The sequence below is a fragment of the Octopus bimaculoides genome, unplaced genomic scaffold, assembly GCF_046866305.1.
Source record: "Octopus bimaculoides isolate indiv1 unplaced genomic scaffold, ASM4686630v1 contig85, whole genome shotgun sequence".
In the NCBI taxonomy this organism is placed as follows: domain Eukaryota; kingdom Metazoa; phylum Mollusca; class Cephalopoda; order Octopoda; family Octopodidae; genus Octopus; species Octopus bimaculoides.
Window position 1 is genome coordinate 45,095 of NW_028315335.1, and position 24,591 is coordinate 69,685.

The following is a 24,591-nucleotide window of genomic DNA, read 5'->3' on the forward strand; positions in this document are numbered from 1 at the left end:
CTCTGGCTCCAACTACAAATGTTGTGTTGTTTTTAGAAGTTCTCAATTAAAATCTCCCACCATACCTTAGTCACGTTCTGTTCCTAAAACTGGCTGAATGATAACTGAGTTATTCAACACAGAGCATCTCGAAATAAATGCACCACTGGGAATGATGTATATTGGCTAATACTGGGTTGGGTACACAAGAAAGTTTTAATATAGAGTTGCACATATTAGTGGATGATCAGTTTGTAATTCTGGATCATTTCCTTGTATCCAGAATAATGTGGCTCCTGGCCTTGCCCGGTTCCATGGTGGTAATGTAAAAAGCATCCTGAACACTATTTATTTATTTACTTATATATTTATTCATTTATTAATTTATATATATATATATTTCTTATTTATTTATATTTTTATTTATTTATATATATATTTATATGGTGTGGCTCCTGGCCTTGCCCAGTTGCTCCCAAGATGTCCAGCCGATGCCAGCAGACAAAATGGATGGTAAATGAGGATAGAATTTATCTATTTTGTGTTGTTTTTTTTGTCTTTTTCGGGATTTGTGGTTTTATTGTCTAATCTTTTTTTCTTTTTTGTTTTTTTTTCTTTGTCTTTGCAGCTTTTCCACATAGATGTCGGTATATATAACATTATACATTACATAAATGTGTATGTGCGTGTGTGTGTACGACATGTCCATATACGCATGCATATATACACAGACTGAGAGAAGAAGAAGAGGAGTTAGCTGCCTGCTTATATTTGTACTGATGATGTTATTGAAATTACAATAATTATTATTCTTATTAATCTCCCTTCCAACATTCTTGCCTCCTGTTTTCATTTCTTCCTTATTCCTCCTCCCCATCATACCACAACCTCTGACCCCTTGCTGCTTCTCCTTAACCATTTATAGACACGCTCGTGCACATAGACGTCATCTGCCAAATTTCTTTTCTGCTGTGGTGGCGGCAGTGCTGGTGTTGTCCTTTTCTCTCATTATCAGCTTGGTGTAATAATATTTTTCCTTCATAAATGGTAGCTGACCGCACCATACAGTAAGGTTTTAGCAAAGTTGTATTGGAATAATGGGGCTGGGGAGCGGGACATCTTTAAAAATGTGTGTGTGCATGCGTCTTTCCGTAAAAATATATACAAGTTGGGGGGGGGGGCCAAAGGTCATGTGCCAAGATTAAGACTCTAATATCTCTATTGCACATTTCAAAAACAACCCATTTATATTTAATTAGAAAGCAAAACAAATTAGCAAATGTCTGTAGCTTTTATTCTTCGTTGCATTGTTGTGTGAGGAATATCAACTCCCTGTGACAATGTGTGCACGAATTTCTTTGGACTTTTTTTCTTTTTAAAGCCTCTTTCTGACAGAGACATCTCGGTGGTGAGGGGTCCACTTTGCTATGTGTTGGGCACACCGTATTGCATGAACTTCTCGGACAAATTGACCGGCCGTTGTATGCGATGTTGCTTTTTCTCACGATGCTTTTGGTTGGAGATGTCCACAACTGTTCTGTTCTGTTTTGTTGCACCATCGCAACCAGACTGAAAAACAAGTCCAATGTGCTCCGGAATTGTCAAAGACGTGTTTCAGTTTTTCTAAAATGGAGTGAAATAAAATAATAATAGTAATAATAATAATAATAATGATTTCTTGTTACTCTTATCAAACTCATTGGGCCCCAGGTTAAGCTAAACTCTCCTTATTCTCCCCACCAAAGTGAGGGAGTTTGTGTGTGCTCAATGTTTTCCCATTAGATAGTCTGGTAGGTCTGTTGTCCCTTCATTTAGTTCCTTAGCCATCATAACTGCCCCCGTTTCTCTCTCTCTCTCTCTCTCTGCCTCTTCAGTATGTATGTGTTGGGGGAGTCTGTAATGTCGTCATGGTTACTGTTTTTTTTTTTTGTTTGTTTTTTTCACCACCACAGCTTTACTATTAACAATATTTCAGTCGCATTTTTAAATCTGATAATTTCAGGGCAGGAAACTCATGATTGTCACCTCATCCCTCCCTCCCTCCTTATTTCTAATATCTTTCTAAATTCTGTTGCTACAACTACTTTGACGACGACGACCACCACCCACAAGTACTGCTACTACTACTACTATTGTCATGTCTCTGAATTGGCAGAGCGTCAGACAAAAGGTGCTTTATGGGTAGGTAAGTCTGTTTCCCTTGCTAGCTTTGAATCTGTCAAAATACAGGATGGGCCCAAAGTCACACACTGAGACCCCCCTCTCCCCCATATTTAAAAAACAGCACTTTATGGGTTAATTACAACACAAAACTAATTAGGAAATGTCAACATCCTGATTACAAGGGTTCGAAACATTCACCATTTGCAGATTTTTTTATTGTTTGTTGTACAAGGAACAGAATTTCCTGCAAAGATCTTTGCACAGGTAGGGGAGGGGGCAACCATTGGTATTTGTCCTGCACACTGCATGTTGCATGGACTCTTTGCACTAATCAGGCGCAGGCTGTGTGGTAAAGAAGCTTGCTTTCCAACCACATGGTTCCTGGTTCAGTCCCACTGTGTGGCACTTTAAATAAGTGTCCACTAAGCCTCGGGCCAACCAAAGCCTTGCGAGTGGATTTGGTTGACAGAAACTGAAAGAAGCCCGTCGTGTGTATATATATATATATATGTGTGTATGTACATGTGAGTGTATCTGTCTGTCCCTGCCACCATTGTTTGATAGCCGATGGTGTGTTTACGTCCCCCGTAACTTAGCAGTTTGGCAAAAGAGATAGAATAAGTACTAGGCTTAGAAAAAATAATTCCTAGAGTCAATTTGTTCGACTGAGAGGCAGTGCTCCAGCATGGCTGCAGTCATGTGACTGAAACAAATAAAACAATAATCGACCAACAGTGTTTCAATGTTACACAAAATAATAATGATGATTAATAGTAGTATAAGATGTTATATTTTCGTGTGTGACTTTTGGCCCACCCTGTACCCAGAAATATGACCACCACCACAAAAAATAATAATTTTTTTTGCTATTGAAGTATCGAACGGGGTAGACAACTCTAGATATGTTTTGCTCTTATTTGACCTCCGTGAATTACAGCTTGTTTTTGCCAGATGGTAAGATGCATCTGTATACACACACATATACATACATGCTGCTGCATGCAGATAGAGAGATTTGTAAGCCTAATACTTATTCTCTTTTGCCGAAACCACTAAATTACGGGGACGTAAACACACCAGCATCGATTGTCAAGCGATGGTGTGGGGACAAACTCACCTACATATATTTTGAGGGAGGGGACTAGTCGATTATGTTGACCCCCTAGCGTTTTAATTACCCTAACCCTTATAGGTTGAAAGGAACAGTCGACATCGGCGGAATTTGAACTCAGAACGTAAAGACGGACTGAACACCGTTAAGCACTTTGTCCGGCGTGCTAACGATTCTTTACGATTCTGCCTTTAAAAATAATAATAATGTTCGTAATCCTTTCAATTATACGCACGGGCGGGGGTAGTTAATTACATTGACCCCTCAATGTTCGTCTTTTAATTAATAATCGGTCCCAGAAGGATCTTAGAAGCTAAAACACATTCGTCCAGCGAAATAAAGATTCTGATCGCAGAGAAACAAAGGGAAGTAACTCGGAGAAGCCAGAGTAAAATAGAGACGTTACAGATAGATGGCGCTGGTGTTTGTTGTTGGTTTGTCATAGCAATGGCGGTGAAGATGGCGGTAGGAACTCGTTAAAATTACTCTTTTCCTTGTTTCAGTCCTTTTGACTGCGTCCAAGCTGGAGCACCGCCTTTATAGTCGGTCAAATCGACCGCAGGACTTACTCTTTGTAAGCCTGGTACTTATTCTATCGGTCTCTTTTGCCGAAACCGCTAATTTACGTTGACGTAAACACACCAGCATCGGTTGTCAAGCGATGTTGGGAGGTGGGGACAAACAGACACACAAACATATACACACACATACATATATACAACGGGCTTCTTTCAGTTTCCGCCTACCAAATCCACTCCTTACGGTCTTTATTTCTTTCTCTGTCTTATTTCTTTGACCGGTTTCAGTCAGTATTTGTATCCGCCATCACTTGTTTACAACCCCAGGACCAGACATTTTATTTTATTTTCGATAATTTATTAAGTTTGATTCGTTCGACGAAAACCGTTCACAGGGAACACGTCTGTGGAATGCACAGCCACTTAAACATTAATTTCACCGTGCCCCAGTCCACTTACCTGGCAAAAATCACTTACACCTGTAATTCAAAGGGACCGGCCTTGTCACATTGTATTTCTTTGTAAATTACGTGAAGAAGACGTGTCTGCGGAGTACTGAGCCACTTGCATGCTAATTTTCTGTTGATTGAATTGTAATCGATATGTCACTTTCGCTTCATACTGTTTTATTGACCTTGAAAAATAAAGCTGACAAATATATACACATACATTACTAGATTCATAATATATACATACATAACTCGATTCATAATATATGCACACACGTTACTCGATTCATAATATGTACACACACCTTACTAGATTCATAATATATACACATACATACATTACTAGATTCATAATATATACACATACATTACTCGATTCATAATATATACACACACTACCAGATTGATAATATATACACATACATACATTACTCGATTCATAATATATATATACACACACACACATTACTAGATTCATAATATATACATACAAGCACATACATTACTCGATTCATAATATATACACATACATACATTACTCGATTCATAATATGTACACACACATTACTAGATTCATAATATATACACACACACATTACTCGATTCATAATATATACACATACATACATTACTCGATTCATAATATATACATACAAGCACATACATTACTCGATTCATAATATATACACATACATACATTACTCCATTCATAATACACACACACCTTACTAGATTCATAATATACATACACTACTAGATTCATAATATATACACACACACACATTACTAGATTCATAATATATACACACACACACATTACTACATTCATAATATATACACACACCTTACTAGATTCATAATATATACACACACACACGTTACTCGATTCATAATATATACACACACACATTACTAGATTCATAATATATACACACACACATTACTTGATTCATAATATATACACACACATTATTCGATTCATAATATATACACATACATTACTCGATTCATAATATATACACATACATTACTAGATTCATAATATATACACAGAAGCACATACATTACTAGATTCATAATATATACATACATAACTCGATTCATAATATATGCACACACGTTACTCGATTCATAATATGTACACACACCTTACTAGATTCATAATATATACACATACATACATTACTAGATTCATAATATATACACATACATACATTACTCGATTCATAATATATACACACACATAGATCACTAGGTTCATAATATACACACATTACTACTTGATTCATAATATATACACACAAGCACACACATTACTCGATTCATAATATATACACACACATTACTCGATTCATAATATATACACACAGCTTACTCGATTCATAATATATACACATACATACATTACTCAATTTATAATATATACACACACATTACTTGACTCATAATATATACACACACATTACTCGATTCATAATATATACACATACATAGATCACTAGGTTCATAATATACACACATTACTACTTGATTCATAATATATACACATACATTACTAGACATTGTAGACACTAAATTATCATACTTAAATGTTGTAGAAACTAAATATATAGAATATAATCATATTTAGACATTGTAGACACTAAATTATCATACTTAAATGTTGTAGAAACTAAATATATAGAAAGTAATCATATCTAAACATTGTAGACACTAAATTATCATACTTAAATGTTGTAGAAACTAAATATATAGAATGTAATCATATTTAGACATTGTAGACACTAAATTATCATACTTAAATGTTGTAGAAACTAAATATATAGAATGTAATCATATTTAAACATTGTAGACACTAAATTATCATACTTGAATGTTGTACAAACTAAATATATCGAATGTAATCATATTTAAACATTGTAGACACTAAATTATCATACTTGAATGTTGTACAAACTAAATATATAGAAAGTAATCATATCTAAACATTGTAGACACTAAATTATCATACTTAAATGTTGTAGAAACTAAATATATAGAAAGTAATCATATCTAAACATTGTAGACACTAAATTATCATACTTAAATGTTGTAGAAACTAAATATATAGAATGTAATCATATTTAGACATTGTAGACACTAAATTATCATACTTAAATGTTGTAGAAACTAAATATATAGAATGTAATCATATTTAAACATTGTAGACACTAAATTATCATACTTGAATGTTGTACAAACTAAATATATCGAATGTAATCATATTTAAACATTGTAGACACTAAATTATCATACTTGAATGTTGTAGAAACTAAATATATAGAAAGTAATCATATCTAAACATTGTAGACACTAAATTATCATACTTGAATGTTGTAGAAACTAAATTATCATACTTAAATGTTGTATATATATATATATATATATATATCATATAGGAGTGGCTGTGTGGTAAGAAGCTTGCTTTCCAACCTCATGCTTCCAGGTTCAGTCCCACTGCATGGCACCTTGGGCATGAGTCTTCTGCTATAGCCTTAAGCCGACCAAAGCCTTTGTGAGTGGATTTGGTTGATGGAAACTGAATGAAGCCTGTTGTGTATGTATATATATATATATATATATATGCGTGTCTGTTTGTCCCTCCACCATCGCTTGACAACCGATGCTGGTGTGTTTGCATCCCCGTAACTTAGCGTTTCGGCAAAAGAGACTGATAGAACAAGTACTAGGCTTACAAAGAATAAGTCCTGGGGTCGCTTCGTTCAACTAAAGGCGCTGCTCCAGCAGGGCCACAGTCTAATGAACCAAAACAAATAAAAGATAATATGGTCACAATGAATTGTCTTATGATGAATTTCTCTTCTGGCAAATTTTTCCAGACAGGGGAAGGGAGACATATTAGGGTCTCCCCTGCTGTCCCTTATTCCCACCACCACCTGTCACTTTTATTTATTTGTAAAAAGTACTTTTTGGGGTTTTTTTTTTTTTTTGCTTCTCATTTTTCTTTTCAGTTTCAGTAAAGGAGTCGCCCCACTCCTTGATGGGTTGTCTCCTCAGTCGTCATCATCATCATCAGATGAAGAATCGTTTCCATTGGAAGTAAACCCCATTGGGGCCAGAGGAGAAAAATGAACCTCGTCCCCCCAGAATACGATGAAATACAACATGACAATCAAATGGTAAGTCAAAAATTTATTGAGAAAAAAATTGTTTGAAAAAAAAATGGATATAATTGTAAATAGACAATAAACGATGAAATTAATTGTAAAGACATAACCACCCTGCAGTGGGGCCAGGGTGGACGTCTCATCCTCATTTGTATAAATTCATTTTTCATATGTTATATGTCCCCACATACTTTGTTTGTCCCCTCTTTGTGGCCCCTTGTGGTTAATAAAAAAGCACAGTGCATTCTGTCAACACCCCAAATGTAAAATTCTTCCCTGAAGACAGAGGCTGGTGTTACCCAATGATGGAATCAAGTTACAATCATTATTTTGGACCACCAAGCCCCTCCTCCACAAACAACTGCTGGATTCTCAAAGCTCTTAGTCAACCCCTTTAATTCCTGATACCATTTATTTTCTGTGTAAGTCGGACCTTTTTATCTGCATACATGTGTATATTTTTTGTATACCAACATGTCTAACTTGCTTCTCCTTACATTTACTCCTCTTCCTGCTCAAGTTGAAATCTCTTGAACACTATGAAGTGTATTCTATGTTGAGACTACCTGTCTCTAATCTATAAACTACATACATATGTATAGGTGCAGGAGTGGCTGTGTGGTACGTAGCCTGCTGACCAACCACATGGTCCTGGGTTCAGTCCCACTGCATGCCACCTTGGGCAAGTGTCTTCTACTATAGCCCTCGGCCAACCAAAGCCTGGTGAGTGGATTTGGTTGACGGACACTGAAAAAAGCCTGTGGAGTTTGTATGTGTGTGTATATATATATATATATATATATATATATATATATATATTTTATTTTAGTTGAAGAGCGTAGGCTCGAAACGTCAAAGTCTTTCTCTATTGCCGAGCGTTTATCCTGCATTTGAGAATAAAATTATTTCCTTATTTGTATCTTATATAGATTTTGAATTTCTTCCTGTAATAATAATATTGTATATGTCTTGAAATGTTTGCCTTGCCTTAATGTTTAGTGTCCGGTTTAAAAGTTATGTATCCGATGCATTGGAAATCTGCAATGAGTCCAAAAATACCGTCCCGGCTATAACCCCTGGAGCCCTAGTAATCCGTTACAGTACTTATCTAGTGTACCTAATCATTTAAATCACCTGTAAACTAAACCCCCATACTTTTTGTGAATCACCATCATCGTCGTTTAACGTCCGCTTTCCATGCTAGCATGGGTTGGACGATTTGACTGAGGACTGGTGAAACCAGATGGCTACACCAGGCTCCATATCTTCGAAACGTCTAGTTAGAATAGAGGCAGCTGACGAAGGAATAATTCCAAGTGGCTTTCTGTTTTCTTATGTGTTCGTTCCGTTGTCTGTAGTTCATTGTTCTAACGTCCTGTACCCTGATATGCATCTCTATACACATGTAAATGTGAGTATGTACATATATGTGTGTATACATGCATATATATCCTTTGTATTATTATATATATATATGTAAAATACAAAAAAGGGACAAGAACGCAAAACATCCAGAGAGATGATACAAAGAAATCAAGGATGGGTCATTCGGAGTTTTCTTTCCTCAGTCGAGTTCCAGATTCTCTTTGCATCTGTGTTTGTCCTCCGCCACCACTTCACAGCCGGTGTTGGTGTGTTTATGGCCCCATCACTTAGTGGTTTGGCAGAAGAAAACTGATAGAATAAGAACTGAACTTTAAAAATAAAACACTGCCAGGTTTGACTTGAATGGTTCAACCTTTGAATGTGGTGCTCCAGCATGGCTGCAGCCAAGCATTTTGTCTAGGGTGCTAGAAATGTTGCCAGGTCACTGAACTGAGGCCAAATGGTGAAGATTACTGTAATTATAATTAACGGAAACATTTTAATTAATTTAAAGTACACAGTGATGAAACAGAAAGATTCATTTCATTAATTAATTGTATTCTTTAATTAATTATTGTTACTTCACCCCAGGTCAGTCCTGATCCAGGCAGACCTACGATTAAACATGTTCCAGTCGTGACCATCCCATCTTTTATTCAGGCATAGTGTATCTAGGACTACATTATCTTAATGTATAGTATAGTAGTTAGTATTAGTGGCTATAGGTGTTGTTTAGCCCCAGGTCAGTCCTGATCCAGGCAGACCTACGATTAAACATGTTCCAGTCGTGACCACCCCACTTTATATTCAGGCATAGTGTATCCAGAACTACATTATCTAATGTACAGCGTAGCAGTTAGTATTAGTGGCTGTAGTCGTTCTTTAGCCCCAGGTCACTCCTGATCCAGTCAGACGTTCCAGTTGTGACCATCCCATCTTTTACTCACACACAACCTATAATAATAATATTGTTACTCATTAAATTATTTAATGTTTGTTTAAATCTTAATTAAGGAAATTACTGAACATATATTTTAATTAAATCAATTAAGAGTAATTAGCCGAAAGTAAGACTGCAATTCCACGAACAGGCATCTCCGGACACTTAGAAATCTGTATTTCTTTTATCTTTCACTTGTTTTAGGCACGAGCCCGTGGCCATGCTGGAGTACCACCTTGAAGAATTCTACAACCAAATGAATCAACCTCAGGAATTTTTTCTTTTAATCTTACATCATTTGACAGAAACCATTATGGGGTCAGTTGGCCCCATAATAGGTCTGTGCGGTCATCTGACAGGGACAGTTTCTTTAATTAATTTATACGAATTGTATGCATGTTTGTAATGGTTAGATGGGGGTGGGGAGCGCTAGGAATGTGGCTTGTGGGGGTAGAACGCCTAAAATGTTGGACTAGTTGGTTACATGGACTCCAGTGGTCAACTGGCACCTATTTTATCGACCCCCGAAAGAACGAGAGGCCTCTGGAAATTGAACTCGAAACATAAAGACAAACGAACGGCTGCCAAACATTTCGCCCACACGTGCTAACGACTCAGCCAGCTCCCTTTGCTTGTTTCACTCATTTGACTGCGGCCATGCTGGAGCACCGCCTTTATAGTCGAGTAAACCGACCCCAGGACTTATTCTTTGTAAGCCTAATACTTATTCTCTTTTGCCGAAACCACTAAGTTACGGGGACGTAAACACACCAGCATCGATTGTCAAGCGATGGTGGGGGGACAAACACAGACACACAAACACACCTACATATTTTGAGGGAGGGGACTAGTCGATTATGTTGACCCCCTAGCGTTTTAATTACCCTAACCCTTATAGGTTGAAAGGAACAGTCGACATCGGCGGAATTTGAACTCAGAGCGTAAAGACGGACTGAACACCGTTAAGCACTTTGTCCGGCGTGCTAACGATTCTTTACGATTCTGCCTTTAAAAATAATAATAATGTTCGTAATCCTTTCAATTATACGCATGGGCGGGGGTAGTTAATTACATTGACCCCTCAATGTTCGTCTTTTAATTAATAATCGATCCCAGAAGAATCTTAGAAGCTAAAACACATTCGTCCAGCGAAATAAAGATTCTGATCGCAGAGAAACAAAGGGAAGTAACTCGGAGAAGCCAGAGTAAAATAGAGACGTTCCAGATAGATGGCGCTGGTGTTTGTTGTTGGTTTGTCATAGCAATGGCGGTGAAGATGGCGGTAGGAACTCGTTAAAATTACTCTTTTCCTTGTTTCAGTCCTTTTGACTGCGTCCAAGCTGGAGCACCGCCTTTATAGTCGGTCAAATCGACCGCAGGACTTACTCTTTGTAAGCCTGGTACTTATTCTATCGGTCTCTTTTGCCGAAACCGCTGATTTACGTTGACGTAAACACACCAGCATCGGTTGTCAAGCGATGTTGGGAGGTGGGGACAAACAGACACACAAACATATACACACACATACATATATACAACGGGTTTCTTTCAGTTTCCGCCTACCAAATCCACTCCTTACGGTCTTTATTTCTTTCTCTGTCTTATTTCTTTGACCGGTTTCAGTCAGTATTTGTATCCGCCATCACTTGTTTACAACCCCAGGACCAGACATTTTATTTTCTTTTCGATAATTTATTAAGTTTGATTCGTTCGACGAAAACCGTTCACAGGGAACACGTCTGTGGAATACACAGCCACTTAAACATTAATTTCACCGTGCCCCAGTCCACTTACCTGGCAAAAATCACTTACACCTGTAATTCAAAGGGACCGGCCTTGTCACATTGTATTTCTTTGTAAATTACGCGAAGAAGACGTGTCTGCGGAGTACTGAGCCACTTGCATGCTAATTTTCTGTTGATTGAATTGTAATCGATATGTCACTTTCGCTTCATACTGTTTTATTGACCTTGAAAAATAAAGCTGACAAATATATACACATACATTACTAGATTCATAATATATACACACAAGCACATACATTACTAGATTCATAATATATACATACATAACTCGATTCATAATATATGCACACACGTTACTCGATTCATAATATGTACACACACCTTACTAGATTGATAATATATACACATACATACATTACTCGATTCATAATCATCATCATCATCATCATCGTTTAACGTCCGCTTTCCATGCTAGCATGGGTTGGACGATTTGACTGAGGACTGGTGAAACCGGATGGCAACACCAGGCTCCAGTCTGATTTGGCAGAGTTTCTACAGCTGGATGCCCTTCCTAACGCCAACCACTCAGAGAGTGTAGTGGGTGCTTTTACGTGTCACCCGCACGAAAACGGCCACGCTCGAAATGGTGTCTTTTATGTGCCACCCGCACAAGCCAGTCCAGGGGCACTGGCAACGATCTCGCTCGAAAATCCTACAGGAGCCAGTCAGGCGGTACTGGCAACGGCCACGCTCAAAATGGTGCATCTCATGTGCCACCCGCACAAGAACCAGTCCAGGGGCACTGGCAACGATCTTACTTGGCTTGCCGGGTCTTCTCACGCACAGCCCATTTCCAAAGGTCTCGGTCCGTAGTCATCGCCTCGGTGAGGCCCAATGTACGAAGGTCTTGCCTCACCACCTCAGCCCAGGTCTTCCTGGGCCTACCTCTTCCACGGGTTCCCTCAACTGTTAGGGTGTGGCACTTTTTCACGCAGCTATCCTCCTCCATTCTCACCACATGTCCATACCAGCGCAATCGTCTCTCTTGCACGCCACAACTGATGCTTCTAATGTTCAGCTTTTCTCTCAAGATACTTACACTCTGACGGGTATTCACATTGACATTACACATCCAACGGAGCATACTGGCTTCATTCCTTGCGAGCTTACGTATGTCCTCAGCAGTTACAGCCCATGTTTCACTGCCATGTAGCATGGTTGTTCGTACGCATGCGTCATACAGTCTGCCTTTTACTCTGAGTGAGAGTCCCTTTGTCGCCAGCAGGGGTAAGAGCTCTCTAAACTTTGCCCAGGCTATTCTTATTCTAGCAGCTACACTTTCAGCGCACCCACCCCCACTACTAACTTGGTCGCCCAGCTCTCACTAGCCATTCTTCTATCCCAAGTTTCCTCATTGACCACCAGATAAGGGATCGGGGGACCCTGTCAAAGGCTTTCTCCATGTCAACGAAAGCCAGGTACAGAGGTTTATCCTTGGCTAGGTATTTCTCTTGCAACTGTCTCACTAGAAATAAGGCATCAGTAGTGCTTTTACCTGGCACGAACCCAAACTGCATCTCATCTAAATTGATTCGCTCCCTAATTAGTTGGGCTATGACCCTCTCTGTAACTTTCATAACCTGATCTAACAGCTTGATGCCTCTGTAATTATTTGTATCTAAAGCGTCCCCTTTACCTTTGTAGCAGTTGACTATGATGCTGCTACACCAGTCATAGGGTATGACTCCTTCGTGTATCACCTGGTTCGTAATACGGGTGACTAGGCTATAGCCAACACTGCCAGATATTTTGAGCATCTCTGCAGTGATTCCTGATGGGCCGGGGGGGGGGGGGGCGGGCGGGGGCTTTCCCGGTCTTCATACTCTTAATTGCTTTATCTATAATATATACACACAAGCACATACATAACTCGATTCATAATATATGCACACACCTTACTAGATTCATAATATATACACATACATACATTACTAGATTCATAATATATACACATACATTACTCGATTCATAATATATACACACACTACTAGATTGATAATATATACACATACATACATTACTTGATTCATAATATATATACACACGCACACACATTACTAGATTCATAATATATACATACAAGCACATACATTACTCGATTCATAATATATACACATACATACATTACTCGATTCATAATATGTACACACACATTACTAGATTCATAATATATACACACACACATTACTCGATTCATAATATATACACACACATTACTAGATTCATAATATATACACATACATACATTACTCCATTCATAATACACACACACCTTACTAGATTCATAATATACATACACTACTAGATTCATTATATATACACACACACACATTACTAGATTCATAATATATACACACACACACATTACTACATTCATAATATATACACACACCTTACTAGATTCATAATATATACACACACACACATTACTCGATTCATAATATATACACACACACATTACTTGATTCATAATATATACACACACATTATTCGATTCATAATATATACACATACATTACTCGATTCATAATATATACACATACATTACTAGATTCATAATATATACACAGAAGCACATACATTACTAGATTCATAATATATACATACATAACTCGATTCATAATATATGCACACACGTTACTCGATTCATAATATGTGCACACACCTTACTAGATTCATAATATATACACATACACACCTTACTAGATTCATAATATGTACACACACTTTACTCGATTCATAATATATACACACACTACTAGATTGATAATATATACACATACATACATTACTCGATTCATAATATATACACACACTACTAGATTGATAATATATACACATACATTACTCGATTCATAATATATACACACACCTTACTAGATTCATAATATATACATACACATTACTAGATTCATAATATATACACATACATACATTACTCGATTCATAATATATACACACAAGCACATACATAACTCGATTCATAATATATGCACACACCTTACTAGATTCATAATATATACACATACATACATTACTAGATTCATAATATATACACATACATTACTCGATTCATAATATATACACACACTACTAGATTGATAATATATACACATACATACATTACTTGATTCATAATATATATACACACGCACACACATTACTAGATTCATAATATATACATACAAGCACATACATTACTCGATTCATAATATATACACATACATACATTACTCGATTCATAATATGTACACACACATTACTAGATTCATAATATATACACACACACATTACTCGATTCATAATATATACACACACATTACTAGATTCATAATATATACACATACATACATTACTCCATTCATAATACACACACACCTTACTAGATTCATAATATACATACACTACTAGATTCATTATATATACACACACACACATTACTAGATTCATAATATATACACACACACACATTACTACATTCATAATATATACACACACCTTACTAGATTCATAATATATACACACACACACATTACTCGTTTCATAATATATACACACACACATTACTTGATTCATAATATATACACACACATTATTCGATTCATAATATATACACATACATTACTCGATTCATAATATATACACATACATTACTAGATTCATAATATATACACAGAAGCACATACATTACTAGATTCATAATATATACATACATAACTCGATTCATAATATATGCACACACGTTACTCGATTCATAATATGTACACACACCTTACTAGATTCATAATATATACACATACACACCTTACTAGATTCATAATATGTACACACACATTACTCGATTCATAATATATACACACACTACTAGATTGATAATATATACACATACATACATTACTCGATTCATAATATATACACACTACTAGATTGATAATATATACACATACATTACTCGATTCATAATATATACACACACCTTACTAGATTCATAATATATACATACACATTACTAGATTCATAATATATACACATACATACATTACTCGATTCATAATATATACACACAAGCACATACATAACTCGATTCATAATATATGCACACACCTTACTAGATTCATAATATATACACATACATACATTACTAGATTCATAATATATACACATACATTACTCGATTCATAATATATACACACACTACTAGATTGATAATATATACACATACATACATTACTTGATTCATAATATATATACACACGCACACACATTACTAGATTCATAATATATACATACAAGCACATACATTACTCGATTCATAATATATACACATACATACATTACTCGATTCATAATATGTACACACACATTACTAGATTCATAATATATACACACACACATTACTCGATTCATAATATATACACACACATTACTAGATTCATAATATATACACATACATACATTACTCCATTCATAATACACACACACCTTACTAGATTCATAATATACATACACTACTAGATTCATTATATATACACACACACACATTACTAGATTCATAATATATACACACACACACATTACTACATTCATAATATATACACACACCTTACTAGATTCATAATATATACACACACACACATTACTCGTTTCATAATATATACACACACACATTACTTGATTCATAATATATACACACACATTATTCGATTCATAATATATACACATACATTACTCGATTCATAATATATACACATACATTACTAGATTCATAATATATACACAGAAGCACATACATTACTAGATTCATAATATATACATACATAACTCGATTCATAATATATGCACACACGTTACTCGATTCATAATATGTACACACACCTTACTAGATTCATAATATATACACATACACACCTTACTAGATTCATAATATGTACACACACATTACTCGATTCATAATATATACACACACTACTAGATTGATAATATATACACATACATACATTACTCGATTCATAATATATACACACTACTAGATTGATAATATATACACATACATTACTCGATTCATAATATATACACACACCTTACTAGATTCATAATATATACATACACATTACTAGATTCATAATATATACACATACATACATTACTCGATTCATAATATATACACACAAGCACACACATTACTCCATTCATAATACACACACACCTTACTAGATTCATAATATATACACATATATTACGCTATTCATAATATATACACATACATTACTCGATTCATAATATATACACATACATCCATTACTCCATTCATAACATATACACACACATTACTCGATTCATAATATATACACACACACACACTACTAGATTCATAATATATACACATACATACATTACTCCATTCATAATATATACACACAAGTACATACATTACTCGATTCATAATATATACACACAAGTACATACATTACTCGATTCATAATATATACACATACATACATTACTCGATTCATAATATATACACATACATACATTACTCCATTCATAATACACATACACCTTACTAGATTCATAATATATACACACACACACATTACTAGATTCATAATATATACACACACACACACACATTACTACATTCATAATATATACACACACCTTACTAGATTCATAATATATACACACACACACATTACTCGATTCATAATATATACACACACACATTACTAGATTCATAATATATACACACACACATTACTTGATTCATAATATATACACACACATTATTCGATTCATAATATATACACATACATTACTCGATTCATAATATATACACATACATTACTAGATTCATAATATATACACAGAAGCACATACATTACTAGATTCATAATATATACATACATAACTCGATTCATAATATATGCACACACGTTACTCGATTCATAATATGTACACACACCTTACTCGATTCATAATATATACACACACATAGATCACTAGGTTCATAATATACACACACATTACTCGATTCATAATATATACACATACATACATTGATTCATAATATATACACACACATTACTCGATTCATAATATATACACATACATTACTAGACATTGTAGACACTAAATTATCATACTTAAATGTTGTAGAAACTTGAAAAATAAAGCTGACAAAGCCAGGATTCGAAATCACAACGTAGATATAGTTTTATTTTATTTTTCTCTTGACCACCAAACAGAATGGAAAGTGCAGAGAGTTACCTCCCTTGAAACCAACGCGACAAGACCCAAGCGAAGCATTTCCAAAATGTAATCTTTACTTAATTATCGTAATGAAAAATATTATTTAATTACCTGGAAATAAATATAAAAATAATAAAAAATGTGTAGGAAACCCGGTGTCTTTCCGATAACCAGAAAATCGAAAAATACGGAAGGAGTATGTTTAAAAAACAAAAAAAGAACCGTCATTTTATAGGCCCCCCCCCCCCCTTAAAAATTTTTCCGGGTTTTGACACTTTAGCGACATCAAATCTCGAAAATTTTCTGGAGAAAATCTGGGGAACCGATGTCGCTAAAGTGTCAAAACCCGGAAAAATTTTTAAGGGGGGGGGCCTTATAATGGCGTCATTTTTTTTGTTTTTTAAACATACTCCTCCCGTATTTTTCGATTTTCTGGTTATCGGAAAGACACCGGGTTTCCTACACATTTTTTATTATTATTTCCAGGTAATTAAATAATATTTTTAATTACGATAACTAAATAAATATTACATTTTGGAAATGCTTAGGGAACAATTGGATCTTGTGGCGTTGGTTTCAAGGGAGGTAACTCTCTGCATTTTCCATTCTGTTTGGTGGTCAAGAGATAAATAAAATAAAACTATATCTACTTTGTGATTTCGAATCCTGGCTTTGTCAGCTTTATTTTTCAAGTTTCTACAACATTTAAGTATGATAATTTAGTGTCTATAATGTCTGTGTATATATTATGAATCGAGTAATGTATGTGTATATATTATGAATAGCGTAATATATGTGTATATATTATGAATCGAGTAATGTATGTGTGTATATTATGAATAGCGTAATATATGTGTATATATTATGAATCGAGTAATGTATGTGTGTATATTATGAACCTAGTGATCTATGTGTGTGTATATATTATGAATCGAGTAATGTATGTATGTGTATATATTATGAATCTAGTAATGTGTGTGTATATGTTATGAATGGAGTAATGGATGTATGTGTATATATTATGAATCTAGTAAGGTGTGTGTACATATTATGAATCGAGTAACGTGTGTGCATATATTATGAATCGAGTTATGTATGTATATATTATGAATCTAGTAATGTATGTGCTTGTGTGTATATATTATGAATCGAGTAATGTATGTGTATATATTATGAATCGAATAATGTGTGTGTATATATTATGAATCAAGTAATGTGTGTGTGTGTGTATATATTATGAATCGAGTAATGTATGTGTATATATTATGAATTGAGTAATGTATGTGCTTGTGTGTATATATTATGAATCTAGTAATGTGTGTGTGTGTGTGTGTAAATATTATGAATCGAGTAATGTATATGCTTGTGTGTATATATTATAAATCTAGTAGTGAGAGTGTGTGTGTATATATTATGAATCTAGTAAGGTGTGTGTGTATTATGAATGGAGTAATGTATGTATGTGTATATATTATGAATCGAGTAATGTATGTATGTGTATATATTATGAATCTAGTAAGGTGTGTGTACATATTATGAATCGAGCAACGTGTGTGCATATATTATGAATCGAGTTATGTATGTATATATTATGAATCTAGTAATGTATGTGCTTGTGTGTATATATTATGAATCTAGTAATGTGTGTGTGTGTGTGTGTAAATATTATGAATCGAGTAATGTATATGCTTGTGTGTATATATTATAAATCTAGTAGTGAGAGTGTGTGTGTATATATTATGAATCTAGTAGTGTATGTATATTATGAATCTAGTAAGGTGTATGTGTATTATGAATGGAGTAATGTATGTATGTGTATATATTATGAATCGAGTAATGTATGTACTTGTGTGTATATATTATGAATCTAGTAATGTATGTATGTGTATATATTTGTCAGCTTTATTTTTCAAGGTCAATAAAACAGTATGAAGCGAAAGTGACATATCGATTACAATTCAATCAACAGAAAATTAGCATGCAAGTGGCTCAGTACTCCGCAGACACGTCTTCTTCACGTAATTTACAAAGAAATACAATGTGACAAGGCCGGTCCCTTTGAATTACAGGTGTAAGTGATTTTTGCCAGGTAAGTGGACTGGGGCACGGTGAAATTAATGTTTAAGTGGCTGTGCATTCCACAGACGTGTTCCCTGTGAACGGTTTTCGTCGAACGAATCAAACTTAATAAATTATCGAAAAGAAAATAAAATGTCTGGTCCTGGGGTTGTAAACAAGTGATGGCGGATACAAATACTGACTGAAACCGGTCACAGAAATAAGACAGAGAAAGAAATAAAGACCGTAAGGAGTGGATTTGGTAGGCGGAAACTGAAAGAAGCCCGTTGTATATATGTATGTGTGTGTATATGTTTGTGTGTCTGTTTGTCCCCACCTCCCAACATCGCTTGACAACCGATGCTGGTGTGTTTACGTCAACGTAAATTAGCGGTTTCGGCAAAAGAGACCGATAGAATAAGTACCAGGCTTACAAAGAGTAAGTCCTGCGGTCGATTTGACCGACTATAAAGGCGGTGCTCCAGCTTGGACGCAGTCAAAAGGACTGAAACAAGGAAAAGAGTAATTTTAACGAGTTCCTACCGCCATCTTCACCGCCATATATATATATATATATATATATATACACATACAAACTCCACAGGCTTTTTTCAGTGTCCGTCAACCAAATCCACTCACCAGGCTTTGGTTGGCCGAGGGCTATAGTAGAAGACACTTGCCCAAGGTGGCATGCAGTGGGACTGAACCCAGGACCATGTGGTTGGTCAGCAGGCTAAGTACCACACAGCCACTCCTGCACCTATACATATGTATGTAGTTTATAGATTAGAGACAGGTAGTCTCAACATAGAATACACTTCATAGTGTTCAAGAGATTTCAACTTGAGCAGGAAGAGGAGTAAATGTAAGGAGAAGCAAGTTAGACATGTTGGTATACAAAAAATATACACATGTATGCAGATAAAAAGGTCCGACTTACACAGAATATAAATGGTATCAGGAATTAAAGGGGTTGACTAAGAGCTTTGAGAATCCAGCAGTTGTTTGTGGAGGAGGGGCTTGGTGGTCCAAAATAATGATTGTAACTTGATTCCATCATTGGGTAACACCAGCCTCTGTCTTCAGGGAAGAATTTTACATTTGGGGTGTTGACAGAATGCACTGTGCTTTTTTATTAACCACAAGGGGCCACAAAGAGGGGACAAACAAAGTATGTGGGGACATATAACATATGAAAAATGAATTTATACAAATGAGGATGAGACGTCCACCCTGGCCCCACTGCAGGGTGGTTATGTCTTTACAATTAATTTCATCGTTTATTGTCTATTTACAATTATATCCATTTTTTTTTCAAACAATTTTTTTCTCAATAAATTTTTGACTTACCATTTGATTGTCATGTTGTATTTCATCGTATTCTGGGGGGACGAGGTTCATTTTTCTCCTCTGGCCCCAATGGGGTTTACTTCCAATGGAAACGATTCTTCATCTGATGATGATGATGACGACTGAGGAGACAACCCATCAAGGAGTGGGGCGACTCCTTTACTGAAACTGAAAAGAAAAATGAGAAGCAAAAAAAAAAAAAAACCCAAAAAAGTACTTTTTACAAATAAATAAAAGTGACAGGTGGTGGTGGGAATAAGGGACAGCAGGGGAGACCCTAATATGTCTCCCTTCCCCTGTCTGGAAAAATTTGCCAGAAGAGAAATTCATCATAAGACAATTCATTGTGACCATATTATCTTTTATTTGTTTTGGTTCATTAGACTGTGGCCCTGCTGGAGCAGCGCCTTTAGTTGAACGAAGCGACCCCAGGACTTATTCTTTGTAAGCCTAGTACTTGTTCTATCAGTCTCTTTTGCCGAAACGCTAAGTTACGGGGATGCAAACACACCAGCATCGGTTGTCAAGCGATGGTGGAGGGACAAACAGACACGCATATATATATATATATATATATACATACACAACAGGCTTCATTCAGTTTCCATCAACCAAATCCACTCACAAAGGCTTTGGTCGGCTTAAGGCTATAGCAGAAGACTCATGCCCAAGGTGCCATGCAGTGGGACTGAACCTGGAAGCATGAGGTTGGAAAGCAAGCTTCTTACCACACAGCCACTCCTATATGATATATATATATATATATATATATATATATATATATATACATCATTTAAGTATGATAATTTAGTTTCTACAACATTCAAGTATGATAATTTAGTGTCTACAATGTTTAGATATGATTACTTTCTATATATTTAGTTTGTACAACATTTAAGTATGATAATTTAGTGTCTACAATGTTTAGATATGATTACATTCTATATATTTAGTTTGTACAACATTTAAGTATGATAATTTAGTGTCTACAATGTTTAAATATGATTACATTCTATATATTTAGTTTGTACAACATTTAAGTATGATAATTTAGTGTCTACAATGTTTAAATATGATTACATTCTATATATTTAGTTTGTACAACATTTAAGTATGATAATTTAGTGTCTACAATGTTTAAATATGATTACATTCTATATATTTAGTTTGTACAACATTCAAGTATGATAATTTAGTGTCTACAATGTTTAACTATGATTACATTCTATATATTTAGTTTCTACAACATTCAAGTATGATAATTTAGTGTTTACAATGTTTAAATATGATTACATTCTATATATTTAGTTTGTACAACATTCAAGTATGATAATTTAGTGTCTACAATGTTTAAATATGATTACATTCTATATATTTAGTTTGTACAACATTCAAGTATGATAATTTAGTGTCTACAATGTTTAAATATGATTACATTCTATATATTTAGTTTCTACAACATTCAAGTATGATAATTTAGTGTCTACAATGTTTAAATATGATTACATTCTATATATTTAGTTTCTACAACATTCAAGTATGATAATTTAGTGTCTACAATGTTTAAATATGATTACATTCTATATATTTAGTTTCTACAACATTCAAGTATGATAATTTAGTGTCTACAATGTTTAAATATGATTACATTCTATATATTTAGTTTCTACAACATTCAAGTATGATAATTTAGTGTCTACAATGTTTAAATATGATTACATTCAATATATTTAGTTTGTACAACATTCAAGTATGATAATTTAGTGTCTACAATGTTTAAATATGATTACATTCTATATATTTAGTTTCTACAACATTCAAGTATGATAATTTAGTGTTTACAATGTTTAAATATGATTTTAGTTTCTACAACATTCAAGTATGATAATTTAGTGTCTACAATGTTTAAATATGATTACATTCTATATATTTAGTTTGTACAACATTCAAGTATGATAATTTAGTGTCTACAATGTTTAAATATGATTACATTCTATATATTTAGTTTGTACAACATTCAAGTATGATAATTTAGTGTCTACAATGTTTAAATATGATTACATTCTATATATTTAGTTTCTACAACATTCAAGTATGATAATTTAGTGTCTACAATGTTTAAATATGATTACATTCTATATATTTAGTTTGTACAACATTCAAGTATGATAATTTAGTGTCTACAATGTTTAAATATGATTACATTCTATATATTTAGTTTGTACAACATTCAAGTATGATAATTTAGTGTCTACAATGTTTAAATATGATTACATTCTATATATTAAGTTTGTACAACATTCAAGTATGATAATTTAGTGTCTACAATGTTTAAATATGATTACATTCTATATATTTAGTTTCTACAACATTCAAGTATGATAATTTAGTGTCTACAATGTTTAAATATGATTACATTCTATATATTTAGTTTCTACAACATTCAAGTATGATAATTTAGTGTCTACAATGTTTAAATATGATTACATTCTATATATTTAGTTTGTACAACATTCAAGTATGATAATTTAGTGTCTACAATGTTTAAATATGATTACATTCTATATATTTAGTTTGTACAACATTCAAGTATGATAATTTAGTGTCTACAATGTTTAAATATGATTACATTCTATATATTAAGTTTGTACAACATTCAAGTATGATAATTTAGTGTCTACAATGTTTAAATATGATTACATTCTATATATTTAGTTTCTACAACATTCAAGTATGATAATTTAGTGTCTACAATGTTTAAATATGATTACATTCTATATATTTAGTTTCTACAACATTCAAGTATGATAATTTAGTGTCTACAATGTTTAAATATGATTACATTCTATATATTTAGTTTGTACAACATTCAAGTATGATAATTTAGTGTCTACAATGTTTAAATATGATTACATTCTATATATTTAGTTTCTACAACATTCAAGTATGACAATTTAGTGTCTACAATGTTTAAATATGATTACATTCTATATATTTAGTTTCTACAACATTCAAGTATGATAATTTAGTGTCTACAATGTTTAAATATGATTACATTCTATATATTTAGTTTCTACAACATTCAAGTATGATAATTTAGTGTCTACAATGTTTAAATATGATTACATTCTATATATTTAGTTTGTACAACATTCAAGTATGATAATTTAGTGTCTACAATGTTTAAATATGATTACATTCTATATATTTAGTTTGTACAACATTCAAGTATGATAATTTAGTGTCTACAATGTTTAAATATGATTACATTCTATATATTTAGTTTGTACAACATTCAAGTATGATAATTTAGTGTCTACAATGTTTAAATATGATTACATTCTATATATTTAGTTTGTACAACATTCAAGTATGATAATTTAGTGTCTACAATGTTTAAATATGATTACATTCTATATATTTAGTTTCTACAACAT

At 33.9% G+C, this 24,591-nt stretch overlaps 1 protein-coding gene and 2 long non-coding RNA genes across 33 annotated transcripts in view; 1 reads left to right on the plus strand and 2 right to left on the minus strand.

Moving 5' to 3' along the window:
• Positions 1-24,591, plus strand: part of LOC149129270 (uncharacterized) — a 70,560-nt gene that overhangs the window by 41,336 nt on the left and 4,633 nt on the right. For 3 of the 25 annotated variants that reach the window (XR_016240126.1, XR_016240125.1, XR_016240124.1), the window contains 4 exons: positions 608-626; positions 1,982-2,164; positions 7,232-7,399; positions 9,897-17,812. Coding sequence is in view for 3 of the 25 variants with exons in the window: in XM_089346637.1 (XP_089202763.1) it covers positions 608-626 (19 nt within the window). In the remaining 22 variants the exon portion in view is untranslated. The other 22 variants (XR_016240135.1, XR_016240141.1, XR_016240140.1 and 19 more) reach the window with 12 other exon arrangements.
• Positions 4,231-5,690, minus strand: LOC149129271 (uncharacterized). The gene is made up of 2 exons (XR_016240156.1): positions 5,402-5,690; positions 4,231-5,368 (listed from the first exon to the last, which is right to left on the minus strand). It is a non-coding gene; the product is annotated as an uncharacterized LOC149129271 (long non-coding RNA).
• The window catches only part of LOC149129272 (uncharacterized), a 30,494-nt gene continuing 13,300 nt past the window's right edge, over positions 7,398-24,591 (minus strand). For 5 of the 7 annotated variants that reach the window (XR_016240154.1, XR_016240155.1, XR_016240146.1 and 2 more), the window contains one exon: positions 20,717-21,322. This is a non-coding gene — a long non-coding RNA (uncharacterized LOC149129272). Of the gene's footprint in view, positions 9,226-18,396; positions 18,443-20,716; positions 21,323-24,591 lie in introns of those variants that run through there. The other 2 variants (XR_016240147.1, XR_016240148.1) reach the window with 2 other exon arrangements.